General features: G+C 44.2%; 1 protein-coding gene across 2 annotated transcripts in view; it reads left to right on the plus strand.

Annotated features, from left to right (window-relative positions):
• The window catches only part of ZBTB33 (zinc finger and BTB domain containing 33), a 43,550-nt gene continuing 25,077 nt past the window's right edge, over nt 885-19,357 (plus strand). Inside the window, exons 1-4 of one of the 2 annotated variants that reach the window (XR_002340705.1) lie at nt 885-1,039; nt 1,150-1,252; nt 13,569-13,995; nt 16,129-16,174. Coding sequence is in view for 1 of the 2 variants with exons in the window: in XM_021080215.1 (XP_020935874.1) it covers nt 16,094-16,174 (81 nt within the window). In the remaining variant the exon portion in view is untranslated. Of the gene's footprint in view, nt 1,040-1,149; nt 1,253-13,568; nt 13,996-15,832; nt 16,175-19,357 lie in introns of those variants that run through there. The other variant, XM_021080215.1, reaches the window with a different exon arrangement.

Consider the following 19,357-nt stretch of genomic DNA (forward strand, 5'->3'; position numbering starts at 1 on the left):
AAGGCAGTTGAGAAGATTCCACACTCTCAGGGAAAGGGTCCCAGGGGGAGGTGAAGGGAGAAGCTGCAATATATATTTAGTATTTTGCAATTGTGGAAAAATATCTTTTGTTTTCATAATGCAGACTGCCCAAAGACTGCCCTGGCTGAGAAGGATAATAGGAAAGACAGCAGTTTTCCTCTAAGGGCAATTCCCTGGTTTATGGGAAGGAGAAGGTTTAAAAAGTAACAGAGGAAACCGCCCTCGGCTTTCTACCATTTCCCTAAGCAGAGCACAGGGCTGCGGTCGCGGGAGACGTCGGGGCACGGCGGTGCCAAGACCATCTCGCACTGGGGAAAGTAGGTCTCGGTTGAAAAGACATCCCGCAGGCTGCACATCCCTCCCTGTCCCACAGACTCCCCTCGACACATCCACCCCTCTGCACTTTACGCATCAGACTCCACACGCCTCCCGCAAGCTCCACTTCATCCCACGTCACCTCGCAGTCTCACATCACCCCAGGTTGTAGAGAAGCTTGCAGGGAAGGCGCAGGTTAGTCGAATTTGCGTGCAGCCTCAGGACCCGCGGTAGAGGGGGCGTGGAGCCAACTTCCCAACAGAGGGCGCTGGAGAGCCTGGTCTCCCGCCCCCGCCCCCGCCCCCAACCCTCGTGCGCAAGAGCGCGCTGGGGACGCCTACGCGCAGGAGTAGCTCGTTGGAGCTAGTAAGGCGCTGCCTCCCACGCCACAGCCTTTCTAAAAATAGACTTTCTTCCCTCCTACTTCGTCTTTTTTTTTTTTTTTTTTTTTTGGGCCGCACCCCCAGCAAGTGGAGGTTCCCAGGCTAGGGGTCCAATCGGAGCTGCAGCTGCTGGCCTACGCCACAGCCACGTGAGATCCAAGCCGTGTCTGCGACCTACCCCACAGCTCACCGCAAGGCCGGATCCTTAACCCACTGATCAAGGCCAGGGATGGAGCCCGCAACCTCATGGTTCCTAGTCGGATTCGTTAACCCCTGAGCCATGACAACAACTCCCTCTTCCCGCCTATCTATGCTCCGGAGTGAGTTCACTAGTTTGTTTTGTTTTTTGGGGTTTTTTGGGGGGTGGGGGCTTGTTTTTTCTGTTTCCACTCGAATGAACTTTATTTCTGAGACCATTTCGTCCCTGCAGGCTGAATGTTCTCACTACATAATTACCTAGAACAGCCAGCACTTCAGCAGACTGGGGGGAATTTGCCAGTTTAAATGGCCCTATGGATGGCTACAAAATAAAGGTTAGTTATTATTATCAGTTGATCAGATGTATAGGTAACAGGTGGTCTTGAAAAAGAAGCCAAGCGGCTACGGAATAAGAATGCAAGTGGGGATTGTGTTCGGATAGTTTTTTTTTTTTTTTGGCTTGGTTTGGGGGTGTGCTGTTTCGATATGTAATGTTTTTGTGTGTGTTTGTTATGTATAAAAACTGTCTTTCTGGGGAAAAGACTCTTATTTTTCTAGAGTGATCTGACACATTTCTGGTGAAATGCGTTAACATTCCCTTTGCAAAAGATGGGAAGGGAATAATGGGAAGAACTTCTCTTGTGAGGCAAATAAGCTGTGAGGAGACTGTTTATCAACAAATCCCACACACTCTTTTTGCGTTGTTGGTTTTTTTTTTCATAAAGAACTTTGCTAGGAATGAAATTGACTAAGTCAAAGAATGTTAGAGCTGGAAGGAATTTTCTAAATTAAACCACCTTCTCATTATTATGTATGTGCAACAGGTGGTCCCGAGGTCGTGATGTTCAAGTCACGAAGCACCTGAGTGAAGTCAGGGCTGGTTTCCAGTCTGGAGCTCAAGAGGGAAGCAGTATCTCTCAGGGAAAGGGCCGTAGTGATGTTTGAAGATTTTATTTATTTATTTTTAAACCTTTTTGGCTGCTCCGTGGCATATAGAATTAATGGGCCAAGGATCAGATCCATGTCGACGCCAGACCCTTAACCCACTGTGCCCCACCTGGGATCAAACCTGCATCAGGGTGCTCCAGAGACGCCTCAGATCCCATTGCACCACAGCAGAAACGCCTGTTCTTTATTACATGATTATTGTGGGAAAAGTTGGGAGAAGTTAATATTTTAATTTACCTACAGACCTACCACTTCAAAATGATCATTATTAGTATTTTCACTGTGTAATTATCCAGATTTTTTCATATATATGCATACTGGCAAAGATGCTATCTATATATACAGGGTTTTTTTGGCTACACCCCTGGCATATGAAAGTTCCCAGGCCAGGGATCAAACCCCAGCCACAGCTGAAGCAATGCAGGATCCTTAACTCCCTTTGCCACAGCGGGAACTCCAAACATGCTATATTTACTAAAATTGGATCATAGTATACATACTTCTTTGCAACATAATCTCTAACAGATACGTAACTGTTCTGTTGAATGGAGGTGACTTCATTAATTTAAGCAGTCCCTTATGATAAACGTATAAGCTTTTTCAAATGCTAAACCCTTGTAGAAGATGCACTAAACTTTCCTGTTTATACGTCTTTTGCTGAAGTAATGTCTAAATATGGATCAGTGTAAATATTTGTGGGAATGTAGTGCAGTGGTGTAGGCTGGGTTCAGACTCTGGCTCTGGAACTTACACAAATCACAACCCTTCTAGGCTCCAATTTCCTTATCTTTAAGTGGAAGCAATTATACTACTGATTGCCTAGAGGTACTGGGAGGATAATAAATGGATAATACATGTCAAATAATTGGTTAATGCCTAGCACATAGCGAGTGCTCAATCAATATTAGATATTGTTGGAGTTCCCGTTGTGGCGCAGTGGAAACAAATCCGACTAGGAACCATGAGGTTGAGGGTTCAATCACTGGCCTCACTTAGTGGGTTAAGGATCCGACGTTGCCATGAGCTGTGGTGTAGGTTGCAGACTCGGCTTGGATCCCGCGTTGCTGTGGCTGTGGTGTAGGCCGGCAGCTACAGCTCCGATTCGACCTCTAGCCTGGGAACCTTCATATGCTGCAAGTGCGGCCCTAAAAAACAAAAACCAACAAAAAAATTAGATATTATTATTACCAAACCTATAAAGAAGACTGGTTCTTCAAAATAACTCCCATAATTTCTATTACTTTTAAAAAAATTTTTAACTGAGGTGTAGTTGATTTACAGTGTTGTGTTAGGCTCAGGCGTACAGCAGTGTGACTCAGTTATACATGTATATTCTTTTTGATATTCTTATCCATTGTGTGTTATTACAAGATATTGAAGTATAGTTCTATTACTTTTTAAAAGAGTAATCAGGAGTTCCTGTCGTGGCTCAGTAGAAACGAACCTGACTAGCATCCGTGAGGACCCAGGTTTGATCCCTAGCCTCACTCATTGCCCTGAGCTGTGGTGTAGGTTGCAGACATGGCTGGGATCCTGAGTTGCTGTGGTATAGGCCAGCAGCTACAGCTCCGATTCGACCCCTAGCCTGGGAACCTCCATATGCATGGTGCGGCCGTAAAATAAAATTAAAAAAAAAAAAAGACAAGAGAGTAATCAGAGTTTCATGATGACATTTTATAATGTAAAACTTTAGTAGATAAATTAATATTTCTTATTCCTAACTTAAGTTATCCAGAGGATAAGTAATTTAAATGGAGTGTGAGCTGTAGATCTATTTAACATGTTCTGGTTATATAGCTTAATACTATTCAAAACAGAAAAGCATAGTGTTTATTTATTTATTTATTTGTTTAGGCCGTACCCACAGCACGCAGAAGTTCCCGGGCCAGGGATCGAACCTGCGCCACTGCAGTGACAACACTGGATCCTTAACCCACTGAGCCACAGGGGAACTCCCAGAAAGGCATAATGTTTTACTGAATTTTTTTTTGAAGTACAGTTTGGCTTAAAGTATTGTATTAGTTTTAGGTGTACAGCATAGTCAGTATTTTTGCAGATTGTATTCCATTGTACATTATTATAGTAAAAATCAATTGTCTTGTGATAAATAAAGCCACCTCTGATTCTTTCTCCTTTGGAAAGTGCTCAAAGCACAGCTTTTATCCCATAAAACCACCAAAATATCTGCACTTTCACCTATGCACATCCCAGTGCCTTCAGGCTCTTCTTTGATTTTCTCTTATATTCATGTCCCCCTCACTATTTCTTCTTCCTAATAGGTGTGGGAAAGCACACAGACGCAGATGTTGCCTCTAAAACCTTGCTTTTAATCTGGGAAGATATCCACCAGTCACACTGGGACAGATTTCAGGTTCATATTCCCATCTGAAGCTTTGGAAAGTAATTACTACTCCTACCAAAGCCTGTGCAGTTAATCCAACCTATATGTTACCCCTGTTTCTCCAAGTGTTGTCAAAAAATAAGGAAACACTCGGTTTTATTTATTTATTTTTATATGTTTTTAATTGAAGTATACTTGATGTACAATATTAGATAAGTTTCAGGTGTACAGAATAGTGATTCACAATTTTTAAAGGTTATACTTCATTTATAGTGATTATAAAATATTGGCTATGTTCTCTGTGCTGTATGGTATATCCTTGCAGCTTATTTATTTTATGCATAGTCATTTGTACCTCTTAATCCCCTATCCCTATCTTGTCCCTCCTCACTTCATCTCCCCACTGTCCTTTATATCTTTTTGTTATATTTACTAGTTTGTTTTATTTTTTATTTTTTTAATTTTATTTTTATTTTTATTTTTTTGGTCTTTTTGCTATTTCTTGGGCCGCTCCCGCGGCAAATGGAGGTTCCCAGGCTAGGGGTCTAATCGGAGCTGTAGCTACTGACCTACGCCAGAGCCACAGCAACGTGGGATCCGAGCCGCGTCTGCAACCTACACCACAGCTCATGGCAACGCCGGATCATTAACCCACTGAGCAAGGGCAGGGACCGAACCCACAACCTCATGGTTCCTAGTCGGATTCGTTAACCACTGCGCCATGACGGGAACTCCTGTTTTATTTTTTAGATTCCACATATAAGGGATATCATACAGTATTTGTCTTTCTCTGATTTAGTTCACTGAGCATAATACCCTCCAAGTCCCTGCGTATTGTTGCTAATGGCGATTTTTCGTTCTTTTTTATGGCTGAGTAGTATTCCACAGTATAGATACACCTCATCTTTTTTATCCATTCATCTGCCCATGGATGTATAGGTTATTTTCATGTCTTGGCTCTTTTGAATAGTGCTGCTATGAACATTGGGGTGCATATATCTTTTCAAATTAGTGTTTTTGTGATTTTTCTGGGTTATACACCCAGGAACACTCACCCTCTTTGAGAAGCGGAGTGGAATGTTAAAGGTTTGATGGCCTATCTCAGAAGTTGGGGGTCAGTTGCCAGAAATCATGGTGACCAGATTTCCAAAAGGCTCCATGTTTACTTACTCTCCCTTCCTCTTCTGTTCCACTGAACTTTGTGGACAGAAACACTCAGCAGGATTGGTGGGGTGAATGTGGTGCTTAAATGAGTCCTTCCTAGACATAGCTTTTGTTAAGCCTGAGCACCAGATGCTGAGAAGTCTTTGTCTGTGACTGTGGCCCAGATGACCTTCAGGTGTCGCTGGCCCTGGTGTGCCATCCTCCTTTCCAGTAGTGACCAGTTACATTCTACTATAATGTCTCATGCTTATTGCAGTGGCCTTGCGAGTTTAGCTAGGCTAGAGCTATGTTTCCTGGGATTGCCTTCCCTGCTATGAGTTAAGATTGGCCAGAAGCAAAATTGGGCAGGATTTGGGAGGTGGAAGTGAAGCAACAGCCGTTAGGTTCTGAAGTTTGGTCTAAAACCAGGTGCTGTTGCCACTGGTGCACGTGGACACTGTCCCTCTGGCACACCTTGTTGGTGTGGGACAGCAGTGGGATGCACAGCAACTCCAACCCATAGGATCTCCCCGTCTAATGGCTCCAGATCTGGGCCGAATGCACATGCAGCTCTGTGACAAAGGACGCCAGTTCCTTCTCTAGATTGGAGACGGTAAGAGGCAGATGTAGGGGGCCACGAGCTTTTGTGTCTTCATTGGTTTTAATTTGTCCTCCTGCATTCAAGGGAATCCTTGCAGATTCCGGTTTGTCCTTGCTCTCCCCCACTTCATATGCACCTGTCTGCCCAGCTGTTGGCCCTGAATATCTGCACCGACATCAGGCTGCCGTCAAATGCAGAGGCAGAAGCCGTTCATAGACATCTTCCTAGGCTTCCACAGCTGCGCAGGTCTAATCCTTATAATAAAGCCCTTACTGCTTCTCACTCTGCTTCTCTGATCAAACCCTGCAACTCTGTTTAGGTGAGTCTTATTTTACATCCAAATTTGAAACCCAGATGCAGGATTACAGATGTGACAAAAGAATTTTTTTAACTCAAGTATTGTCGATTTACAGTATTGCATTAATTTCAAGTGTATAGCATGGTGAATCGGGGCTTTTTTTCTCAGATTATATTCTATTGTAGGTTATTACAAGATATTGGATATAATTTCCTGTGCTATACAGTAAATCCTTGTTGCTCATCTATTTTATATATAGTAGTTTATATCTGTTAATCCCACACTCCTAATTTCTCCCTCTCCCTCTCCCCTTTGGTAACCCTAAATTTTTTTCTATGTCTGTGAAGCTGTTTCTGTTTTGTATGTAGATTCATTTGTATTATTTTTTAGATTCCACATGTAAGTGATATTATACAGTATTTGTCTTTGACTTCACTAAGTGTAATATTCTCTAGGTCCATCCATGTTGCTGCTGCAAATGGCAATGTTTCATTCATTTTTACTGCTGAGTGATATTACGTGTGTGTGTGTGTGTGTGTGTGCGTGTGTGTATAAAACATCTTCTTAAACCAACCATCTGTTAATGGGCTTTTGGATTGTTGCATGTTTTGGCTTTTGAAAATAGTTCTGCTACGAACATTGAAGAGCATGTATCTTTTTTAATTATAGTTTTTATTTTATTTTTCCAGATCCAGAAATGGAATTGCTAGATCATATGGTAGCTCTATTTTTAGGGGATTTTTTGGTTTTTTTTTTTTTTTTTTTTTTTTTTTTTTGGCTTTTCAGGACTGTACTCATGGCATATGGAGGTTCCCAGGCTAGGGGTCCATTTGGAGCCATAGCCACGCCAGATCGGAGCCAAGTCTGTGACCTACACCACAGCTCACGGCAATGCCAGATCCTTAACCCACTGAGCAAGGCCAGGGATCGAACCCACAACCTCATGGTTCCTAGTCGGATTCGTTTCCACTGCAGCACGAGGGGAACTCCTGTTTTTAGTTTTTAAGGGAACCTCCATACTATTTTTCATAGTGGCTCTACCAATTTACATTCCCGCCAAGCATGTAGGAGGGTTCCGTTTTCTTGACACCCTTTCCACATTTATTTGTAGATTTTTTGATGATGGCCATTCTCACCAGTGTGAGGTGTTATCTCATTGTGGTTTTGATATGTATTTCTCTGATGATTAGTGATATTGATCATCTTTTCATGTTCCTATTGGCCAACTGTACATCTTTTTTGTTGTTGTTGTTTTTGTCTTTTTGCCTTTTCTAGGGCCACTCCCGTGGCATATGGAGGTTCCCAGGCTAGGGGTCTAATCCGAGCTGTAGCTGATGGCCTACACCAGAGCCACAGCAACTCGAGATCCGAGCTGGTCTGCAACCTACACCACAGCTCATGGCAACGCCAGATCCTTAACCCACTGAGCAAGGCCAGGGATTGAACCCGCAACCTCATGGTTCCTAGTCGGATTCGTTAACCACTGTGCCACGATGAGAACTCGTGTACATCTTCTTTAGAGAAGTGTCTACTTAGGTCCTCTGGCCATTTTTTTTTTGATTGGGTTGTTTGTTTTTTCAATATTCAATTGTATGAACTGTGTGTATATTTTGGATATTAACCCCTTGTCAGTCACATCATTTGCAAATATTTTCTCCCATTCTGTAGGTTGTTTTTTTCATTTTGTTGATGGTTTCCTTTGTTGTGCATAAGCTTGTGAGTTTAAGTCACATTTGCTTATTTTTGCTTTTATTAGTTTTGCCTTCGGAGACTGACCTAAGAAAGTTTTGCTCGGATTTATGTCAGAGAATGTTTCGCCTGTGTACTCTCCTAGGAGTTTTCTGGTGTCAGGTCTTACATTTAGGTCTTTAATCCATTTTGAGTTTATTTTTGTGTATGGTGTTAGAGAATGTTCTAATTTTGTTCTTTTACATGTATCTGTCCAGTTTTCTCAGCACCATTTATTGAAGATTCTGTCTTTTCTCCATTGTATGTTCTTGCCCCCTTTGTTGTTGTTGACCGTAGGCGCAGGGGTTTATTTCTGGGTGCTCTATTCTGTTCCGTTCCCCTATGTGTCTGTTTTTATGCCATTACCACAGTCTTTTGGTTACTATATCCGACAAAAGAATTTTTGAACTTAAAAAAAATATTTGTAGGAGTTCCTGTCATGGCTCAGCGGAAGCAAATCCAACTAGGAACCATGAGGTTGTGGGTTCAATCCCTGGCCTCGCTCAGTGGGTTAAGGATCCGGCGTTGTCGTGAGCTGTGGTGTGGGTCAGAGATGCGGCTGGGATCCCCTGTTGCTGTGGCTGTGGTGTAGGCTGGTGGCTACAGCTCGGATTAGACCCCTAGCCTGGGAACCTCCATATGTCGCGGGTACGGCCCTAAAAAGCAAAAAAAAAAAAAAAAAAATTGTACATGACAATTAAATATTACCCTTGTTTTCTTTTTAATGTCAAACTCCTGTAAATTGTACTGTACACTTATTGACAACTTATTTTTCTTCCTCCCATTTTCTCTTCAATCCCATGAATATGACTCCTGTCTTACAGAACACTTTTTTTGGCTGTGCCCGAGGCATATGGAAGTTCCCAGCCTAGGGATTGAATCTGTGCTGCAGCAGCTACCCAAGCCACAGCAGTGACAACACCGGATCCTTAGCCCACTGCACCACAAGGGAACTCCACAAGACACTTTTCAGATTCATTGGGGGCCTTAGCAAACACCACATCCACCTCTCAGACTTCTGTTTCTGTGTTTCTTCATGCTTTTCAGCACAGTTGGCTGCTTTCTGTTTTTCTTTCTTTCTTTCTTTCTTTCTTTTTTTTTTTTTTTTGGTCTTTTTGTGTTTTTAGGGCCACGTCCACAGCATATGGAGGTTCCCAGGCTAGGGGTCGAATCAGAGCTACAGCTGCGGGCCTACACCACAGCCACAGCAGCGCGGGATCCGAGCTGCGTCTACAACCTACACCACAGCTCACGGTAATGCCGGATCCTTAACCCACTGAGTGAGGCCAGGGATGAAACCCACAACCTCATGGTTCCTAGTCGGATTCGTTTCCGCTGCGCCATGACGGGAACTCCTTTCTGTTTCTTGAATTTCTCTCCTCTCTTGGTTTCCATGACCTGCACTCTTTGGAATGTTCTCCTATGTCTCCAGCTGCTCCTTTTCTGTCTTGTTTGCTGACTTTTCTGCTACCCACTGCTCAAGGTGTAGGTGTTGCCCAGAGCCCAGTTCTTAGTGCGAAAATGAGTGAATTCTCACTTTGCCCTTTATCTCTTTACACTCTCCTCTGCTCTCATGGATTCAGCCAGCAGGCCTGCACACCCATGATTTACACATCTATGCCTTTATCTCTGCTCTCTCCTGAATGTCAGGATCATGTCTCTAACAGTTCACTGAATCACGCATGAGTCTCAGATGCAACGCATGTACCCCTCACTGTTTGTTTACCACCACAAGTCTGTGTTCCCTAAAGTGGATAATGGCATTCACCTTTCCGTCATCCTGCTCAAAACTTCAGAGCCGTTCAGCACTTCCCTCTGATCACCTCCAAGCCCATGAATTCTCTGATCCCCGCTTTTGTCCATTTCCCACTGCCAGGCCCCCATTTGGACCTACTTTGACAACTTACTATTACAGCAAACTGCTACCTGAGTCCTAACTTTAGTTTCTACCTCTTTCCTTTCCTGCTCCCTGCAGCCTGTGTTACTTTCCCAAAACAGGAATGGGCTTATGTAACTTCTTTGCTTGGAATATCTCCCAGTTCCCTCTTACACATAGAATAAATACCTGCCGGTTTTGCACGGCACGGCTGCATCTTGATTTCTTTCCTTTCAACCTTATGTCCTAGGGTACGCCATTCTTGCACCCAGTGTGCCAGTCTGTGGATCCCTGGACAGTCCTCCGTCTCTTGGACATAGCTGCCTACCCAACCGAGGGCCTTAATACAGTACAGAGCTCAAGCAGAAAAGACGTGAGCTCTGTACTGTATTAAGTTCCTAATCATCATCTCTATTCAGGCTCAGTTCTCAGTTGTAGCTAGTGACTTGGGTGAGAGTCTGTGAATTCGGGGTAGTTTCCATCAGTAACCCGAAGGTAACAACAAATATAAGCGCAGTAGCTCATGTGGATCAGGTACTTACCTACTGTGCCAGGCACTGTTCTGTGTGTTTTATGTGGATATGTTCTTGCGTGCTTTGCAATAACTCCTCACCTGACATCCTTGATGTTGGTGTGGTCGTGGAGAGACTGGCCATTTTCTTCATCCCTTCATCTCAGCACCAGCTGGTGTTGACTGCGTGATCACCGTGGGCCTTTATTACTTTAACTTCACACCCCTAGGGCAGGTACCACGATGACATCCCTTCTGTAGAGGCAGCAGCTGGGGCACAGAGAGAGGTCAGCCAGCTTGCCCAGGGTCACAGAGTGAGTAAATGGTGGGGCTGTACAATCTGCCTCCATAATTTGTGGCTTCTTTCTCTGGTGTGGGCCAGACTCGAGAGCCCACAGCACAGTGGCCGGGTCAGGCATCGTGACATCCCCGACCCTGCCGGGCGCAGGACCCTGTAGACCAGCAGCCAATAGAGGCCTACTGACCGAAGCTCACAGGTACAGAAAAGTGCAGGAGGGATGTTATTTTCACAAGGAAACATCCTGTCCTCGTTGAGGATAATCCCCTCCCTTCTGACAGACCCTCGAGAATAAATAAATAAAAAGAGAGTGACTGCAGTGGTGAATGTAAAGCAGTTTGGTATAGTCATCTGTAAAGTTTTCTTGGAAATATTCAGTCCCAAAGTATGACTGCCCGTGATGCAAGCAACTGCTACTCCCAAAGACAAGCTTCCTCAAAGCACATTAAGGATGGCATGCACAGATCTCACGCCACCTCCTCTCCTCCACACCTGCGTTAAACTCTCATTAAGAATGAGAAATTTAGTGGTTCTCCTTGTGGCTCAGCGTGTTAAGACTCCGACTATTGGAGTTCCCATTGTGGTGCAGTGGAAATAAATCAGATTAGGAACCATGAGGTTGTAGGTTCAATCCCTGGCCTCGCTCAGTGGGTTAAGGATCCGGCGTTGTCGTGAGCTGTGGTGTAGGTCACAGATGTGGCTTGGATCTGGCATTGCTGTGCTTGTGGCATAGGCCGGAGGCTACAGCTTGGATTTGACCCCTAGTCTAGGAACCTCCATATGCCGCGAGTGCGGCCTTAAAAAGACAGAATGACCAAAAAAAGAATCCGACTATTATCCATGAGGATTTGGGTTTTATCCCTGGCCTTGTTCAGTGGGTTAAGGATCCAGTGTTGCTACAAGGTGCGGCATAGGTCACAGATGGGGCTCGGATCTGGTGTTGCTGTGGCTGTGGTGTAAGCTGGCAGCCACAGGTCCAATTTGACCCCTAGCCTGGGAATTTCCATAAGCTGCAGGTGCAGCCCTAAAAAGAAAAGAAAAAAGAAAAAAAAATAAGGCATTCCTGTCATGGCGTGGCAGAAATGAATCCAACTAGGAACCATGAGGTTTTGGGTTCGATCCCTGGACTCACTCAGTGGGTTAAGGATCTGGTGTTGCTGTGAGCTGTGGTGTAGGTCGCAGATGCAGCTTGAATCCCACGTTGCTATGGCTGTGGTGTGGGCCAGCAGCTGCAGCTTGGATTCAACCCCTAGCCTGGGAACCTCCATATGCTGCACATGTGGCCCTAAAAAAAAAAAAAAAAAAAAGAAATTTAAAGGATTTATAAACGGAATTAATTAAGGACAAAGTGATTAATGTCCTTCAGAATAAAGGTATCAAAGAGGCTGTTTAATCAAATCCCATGTCCCCTCAAAGGCACGTTTGCTGGCACATCAGGCTGCACTCTGTCTACCTGTCCCCACTTCTCTATTCCAACTCACTGGTGAAGGAGGGGCCACGTCTATAAGTACCACTTCATCATCAGGGCAGGGTGTGGCGTGTCTATGAGTGAGGCTGAGCCATTCCATCCTGGTTTAATTTCTTTTTAAAAGGGGATGGTGATGATGATGTTTGTGCGGGTAAAAATGGTACATCGGGTACATGATGTACAATGTCAAGCACAGGACCCATGTTTAGAAGCTATTCTGAATATTTAGCATAGTAACACATCCCAGGGCACCTGTAAACACCCCCTAAAAAACCGTAAAACCCTCAATCTGGCCTGGCACTTGTTTGGCACTTCTCAGTGGGGAACCAGAATTCAGGAAGTTAAGAGGGGAGACAGAGGGAGAGGGGGTAGGGTGGGGAGGAGAGGGGAGGGAGATGGGTGTAAGGGAAGAGGGCAGCAGTGGGGAAGATGGAAACTCTCCCTGGTCTACAGCAAGGGCCCAAATAAAGGTAAACAAACACCTCTGTAGGACGCCTGCAGCCAGACGTGCTGCGGGGAGTCAGGCAGACATGTGGACATGCTCCTCAGTTATGTCTAAAGTCGAAGGAAGGGCCCCTTGCACTGTACGCGTTCTTGGGGGCACTTGGCACTGGCAGAGTTGCACACTTGCACTCGGAAGCGGGTTAGTAACAAATCTAGAGTACTTGTTGCATTTGCAAGGGACAGGCTGGGTTTCCTGCAGCGGGCTGAGCACAGTGAGTGCTCTGCAGATACAGCCCTAGCTCCCACTACAGTGAGCCCCAGGGGGCCCAGAGGACTCCGCATGAAAAACCCAGAGCAGGCAGCCCCCTAGCTAATCACTTCGTCTGAATCCCTAGCCCAACTCGAGGACTTTGGGGGCAAATAGAACAGAACCAGAGTCTCAACCATTAGTTACTGATTTTCTGGAGGGGAGAGTCATGCTCAGAGCCCCCACCCCAAGTTGGCACCCCTCTACTTTAGGGCCACAACCTGGCCATGTGCACTGAGCAGGTCTCAACCCCCAAGCCCCCACCCCCACCTGGGGGTGGGGCAGGAATACCAGTAGCGGGCACCTAACCTCAAATGAGTATGCCTTGTACCTGCCACAGACACACTATAACCAGCGCCAGGCTCCTGGAAGGGGACCCGACCTGGCCACTGGCCCCAGCTCTATACCAGACAAGGGCAGCCCCTCTGATCCCAGCGCAGAGTTTGCTTCATCCACAGCGCTCAAGACATAGAGCCTCCCCTGAGGGGCAGGGGCAGCCTCCGTGATACCGGCTGTACTCCCTGGAATGGACGGGACCGGGAAGAACTGCATGGTCAGTGTCCAGACCAGAACAGGTGCTTTGGCAAAGCCCAGGCACACCCTCGGAGAGGTGAGTGGATGGGACTGCTCACAGTCACGGCCCTTTACCTCCCTATAGCCTCTCTCTCTCTTCCTTTCCCCCTTTTAGATATAAAGCCTCCTGTGATCCTGGTGACAGTAGCGGGAGGAGGAAATAGGGTCCAGACTGGCAGCGGAGGATGAGGAGGCTGCGGCCAGGAGTCCAGGAAGCAGCAGCAACTGGAGCTGAAGGAGGGGCCGAAGCCTGGGGACAGGCAGTGCACCTCTGCCGCATCACATTCACCGCTTTGCGGCTGTGGGTGGAGAGCCTTTTACACTGCACTGGATACTCCCATGTGTTCCCCTGGTACACGGCTTGCCCTATATATATATGTAGGTGCCTAGTTCTCCAGGGGGCTAGCTTGTCTCCGCCTTTGACTCTCTTCTGGAGCCCCTTCTCCCCTTTTCAGAGCCAAAAGCCACCTAGAGGGCCCAAGGCCACCAGGGGCTCCTCCCCCAGGACTCTGGGATGTGGGCACCACCTACTGGGCGTCAAGGTAAATATTTTCATGCGGTATTTAAATGCATCAAGTATGGAAACTCTGACCAGAGACCTGTTTTGTAAATAACGATTTGGGGGGAAATGTGCGTGAGGCATGGTGGAGCAGGTGCAGCGGCAGATTCTACCTGTGTTTAAATTTTGGTAATATTTTCATCATGAGTTATTTTTGCACTAATTTTGATATTTGTTAAATACTGCATTGACATTATTTAATCAGAGTTCCCTGGTGGAGCATTGGGTTGGGGATCTGGTGTTGTCACTGCTGTAGCTTAGGTTACTGTTGTGGCATGGATTCAAAGGTCCCTGGACTGGGAACTTGTGCATGCCAAGGGTGCAGCCAAAAAAAGAAGAAAAAAAAAAAAAACCCAAAACTTTATCTTTTTTTTCATGATTGTACATATGCCTTTATTTTAAAAATGTTTGAATTAAAGTATAGTAGATTTACAATGTTGTGCCAATTTCTACTGTACAGCAAAGCGATCCAATCATACATACACATTCCCTTTCTTTTTTAAAATGATTTTTATTTTTTCCATTATAGTTGGTTTACAGTGTTCTGTCAGTTTCCTACTGTACAGCAAAGTGACCCAGTCACGCATACATACATACATTCTTTTTCTCACATTATCCTTCATCATGCTCCATCATAAGTGACTAGATGCAGTGCCTAGTGTTGTACAGCAGGATCTCATTGCTTATCCATTCCAGAGGCAACAGTTTGCATCTACTAACCTCAGATTCCCAGTCCACCCCACTCCCTCCTCCTCTGCCTTGCTTATATGATCTTCCATCATGGTCTCCCCCAAGATATTGGATATAGTTCCCTGTGCTGTACAGTAGGACCTCATTGCTTATCCATTCTAAATGGAATAGTTTGCATCTACTAACCCCAAACTCCCCGTCCATCCCACTTCCTTCCCCTTGGCAACCACAAGTCTACTCTCTGTGTCCATGAATTTATTTCTGTTCTGTAGATAGGTTCATTTGTGCCATATTTGAGATTCTAGGGGTTCCTGTTGGGGCCCAGCAAAAACAAATCCAACTAGGAACCATGAGGTTGCAGGTTCAGTCCCTAGACTTGCTCAATGGTTAAGGATCCAGCGGTGCCCTGAGCTGTGGTGAAGGTCGCAGACGTGGCTTGGATCTGGTGTTGCTGTGGCTGTGGTGCAGGCTAGCAGCTGCAGCTCCAATTTGATCCTTAGCCTGGGAATCTCTATATGTGGCAGGTGTGACCCTAAAAGCCAAAAAAAAAAAAAAAAGATTCTACATATAAGTGATATCATATGGTTTGTCTTTCTGACTTAACTTCACTTAGTCTGAGACTCTCCCGTTGCATCCATGTTGCTGCAAATGGCATTATTTGATTCTTTTTTATGGCTGATTAGTAATTCCATTGCATATATGTACCACATCCATTCATCTGTCATGGACATTTAGGTTGTTGCCATGTCTTGGCTGTTGTGAATAGTGCTGCAGTGAACATAGGGGTGCGTGTATGTTTTTCATTGAAAATTTTGTCCTGATACATGCCCAGGAGTGGGACTGCTGGATCATATATACGACAGTTCTTTTTTTTTTTTTTTTGCTTTTTTGGGGCTGCACCCATGGCATATGGAGGTTCCCAGGCTAGGGGTCTAATTGAAGCTACAGCTGCCAGCCTACACCACAGCTCACAGCAATGCCGGATCGTTAACCCCCGAGCGAGGCCAGGGATCAAACCCTCAACCTCATGGTTCCTAGTCGGATTCATTTCCACTGCGCCACGACGGGAACTCCTGATAGTTCTATATTTAGTTTTCTGAGGAACCTCCATATTGTTTTCATAGTGGTTGTACCAACTGACATTCCCACCAACAGTGTAGGAGGGTTCCCTTTTCTCCACACCCTTACCAGCATTTGTTATTTGTAGCCTCACAAAACACTATTTTGATTACAGATTTTTTTTTTGTGGCACATTAAATTTTGTGCAGGAGGGAAAACCTCTGTAAGCTGAGTATTACAGAAAAGTGTACTGGGGTGGGGGGCATGCAGGGGATAAACATTTTAAAACAAGCATGAAATAACAGCCACGTGTTTTAACTTCATCCACATCTATGATTACTGAACGTTTGTCATTTTTTTCTTTCAGAAAGGAGTTTGCAAGATGCATGGGAGTGACTGAAGCCAGAGTGCAGGTCAGTAAACCTGAAAAACAAAAACAAAAACAAAAACAAAAAAAACTTGGCAGGGCAGCCACTCTAAACCCTTCAGGACTTGGAAACTTTGTCCTGGACATTCTCATATTGGTTGGTTTTTTATTGTCTTTTCCATGACTGGAAAATACATTTTGATCTTTGGGGGCTTTAAGGGGTAGTAAATGGGATCATTAAATTCCAAGTTATGGAAATAGCCCATTACCGGTGGGAACTATGAGTTCCCAAAGGGGAGAAATAGAACAGAACCACTTTTCCTACACCCATCATCCAACCTACATACCATCCAAGTATCCTCATTTATCTTCTATCCATCCTCTAGCTATCTTATATGTAAGATATATTTTCTTCCAATAAAGTTCAAGTCCTCCTAACAGAAGTATCCTTGGGATGTTAGTCCTCCTTAAAGCAATCCTTCTGTCTTTGGTGTAGTCAAGCTGGGACTCAGTCTGACCTGGAAGTATTCAAGTTAATGCATTGAGAAGCTGGGTTATAAGAGGGTTCAATTGTACTAAATTATTTAAAATATTCAAAACCAAGCATAATCTCTGAGATAAAATGAGTGATTCTGTAAAATATTTTGGCCCTGGTACAAGGGAGTAATTGGTCCAGAGAACACACTATAGGAGGAACTGGCATAAGTTTCGCTGTACTCAGATGGGGTTGAGAGCTTAAAGTCCAGGTCCTCTGCTGTTGTTTTTTAGCACTTGGTAAAGCAAGGTAGGGAGTGGCAGCCCTAAATTTGTCTTAAAAAACAAAACAAAAACCAATTATGGATAAAATTCCACTGACCCAAAAAGGGTGAAAAGGAGAATTCTAATATATAGTCAAAATATGCCTTGCAGATGTCATACAAATTCAGTGTTATAAAACTACCAAATGCATAAGTGAATATTCTCTTGAGGAATTTCTAAGACCTTAAGTATTTTTTCCCCTTTTGGTGATACAATTAGGAACAAATGGGTTTCTGGAATTTGTTTGGTGCCAGTCGGGTGACTTCTCAATTCAGGGTTGACTTGGACCTCGGTTAATCTGAAGGACTTTTCCATTTCCTCAAACAGTGGTTGACTTATTTGTAGGTCATAGGATCAAAAGGTGACTGACTACTTGAGACCACAGAAAACCTTAAGTTGCATCTAAGAAGTATTGGTGGGGGGAAAATCAGGATGAGCTTATTACTAGCTCTGCTGCAGAGAGCCTGTGTGCAGGCAGCGATGCAGACGGGCCGCAGGGCTGGGGGGTACGGGGCGTGGGGAAAGCAGCACTGGCCTCCTGAGGCCCCGGGCTGGGCTCACAGTCAGGTCTGGCCAGGGCTTGGGAGGCCAGGCCTCTGCTTTCTCAAGCAGGCACAGCTGGGTCAGAGGAAAAGAAAAACTGGACTTTTGGTGAATTGCTTTTCCTAGGCTTACGTAGTGGTCTCTTAGTGGAGTTCAGAAAGGAACCACAAGGGACAAATAAGGGAAAAGAGAATGTTTTTGTCTGTTTCCAAACTACAGCTCGAACCTCCCTTTCTCTTTCTTTTGTTAGAAATTGAGGTATAATTGACATACATTGTATTAGTTTCAGGTGTACAACATAATGACTTTATACACATTATAAAATGATCACCACAATAAGTCTAGCTAACATCCATGACCACACAGTTACAGATTCTTATTTTCTTTCTTTTTTGCTTTTTAGGGCTGCACTTGCAGCATATGGAGGTTCCTAGGCTAGGGATCCAATTGGAGCTATAGCCACTGGCCTACACCACAGCCACAGCAATTCGGAATCCGAGCTCCATCTGTGGCCTACACCACAGCTCACGGCAGCACTGGATCCGAGACCCATTGGGCGAGGCCAGGGATCAAACCTGCGTCCTCATGGATACTAGTCAGATTCATTTCCCCTGAGCCACAGGACAGGAACTCCTGCACTGGCCTTCTTTAGACTATATACTCATGTAGAGGAAGGATCCTAAATCTTAAAATCAGAGAGCAAAAGTGAGGAGTCAGGCAAGGAGAGGAGGCCCACAGTGTCACAATTTGTAGTCTGGGAACTTCCAAAAGGATTAAATACAATGTAAATCCCATTAACTAGGATGTGGAGTGGACAGTGAGGTTTAATTGATGTGGTTTTGTTTGTTATTTTTTTTTTTGATAGTTGCTAGGCATTCCAGGAAAAGCCTTTTGTATGACCCCACCTCCACACTGTTTTAAAAAATGTATTGACGTATAATTAACATACAACATTATATTAGTTTGAAGTATAAAACATGATTTGATAATTGTATAAATTGGGAAATGATCACAATAAGTTTAGTTAACATCTGTCATCACAGAGCTAAAAAACTTTTCTTCTTAGGAGAACTTTAAGATCTACTCTCTTAGCAACTTTCAAATAGGCAAACGGTATTAACTATAGTCACCATGCTGTATATTAGATCCCCCATGACTTAAGTTTGTACCTTTGACTCCCACCCATTTCTCCCACTGATTAATCTGTTCTATGAGCTTGTTTTTAATTAGCGGGGAGAGGGTTTGTTGTTTGTTTTTAGATTCCTCCACGTAAAGTGAGATCACACAGTATCTTTCTAATTTGACTTAGCATAATGTCCCCAAGGTCCACCCATGTTTTAGCAAATGCAAGGTTTCCCTCTTTTTTGTGGCTGAATATTCCATGTATACACAGACATAGCTCATTTTACTGTACTTCATAGATACTGCATTTTTTTTTTTACAAATTGAATATTTGTGGCCATCTTTCATCCAGCAAGTCTATCAGCACCATTTTTCCAACAGTGTTTGCTCACTTCATATCTCTGTGTCACATTTTGGCAATTCCAGCAATATTTCAAACTTTTCCGTTATTATTATATTTGTTATGGTGATCTGTGGTCCGTGATCTTTGTTACTACTGTAAAAACATTACAACTTGCTGAAGGCTCAGATAATGGTTAGCATTTTTTAGCAGTAAAGTGTCTTTATTTGTAAAAAATTCTATTAAGTATAATTGATTTACAATGTTAATTTCTTCTGTACAGCAAAGTGATTCAGTTATACATATTCATACATCCATTCCCATATAGGTTATCACAGAATATTGAGTAGACTTCCCTGTGCTATAAGCAATAAAGTATTTTTATTTATTTTTTTCTTTTTAGGGCCACACCCAGAACATATGAAG

This window comes from Sus scrofa, chromosome X (genome assembly GCF_000003025.6).
Source record: "Sus scrofa isolate TJ Tabasco breed Duroc chromosome X, Sscrofa11.1, whole genome shotgun sequence".
Taxonomy (NCBI): Eukaryota; Metazoa; Chordata; class Mammalia; order Artiodactyla; family Suidae; genus Sus; species Sus scrofa.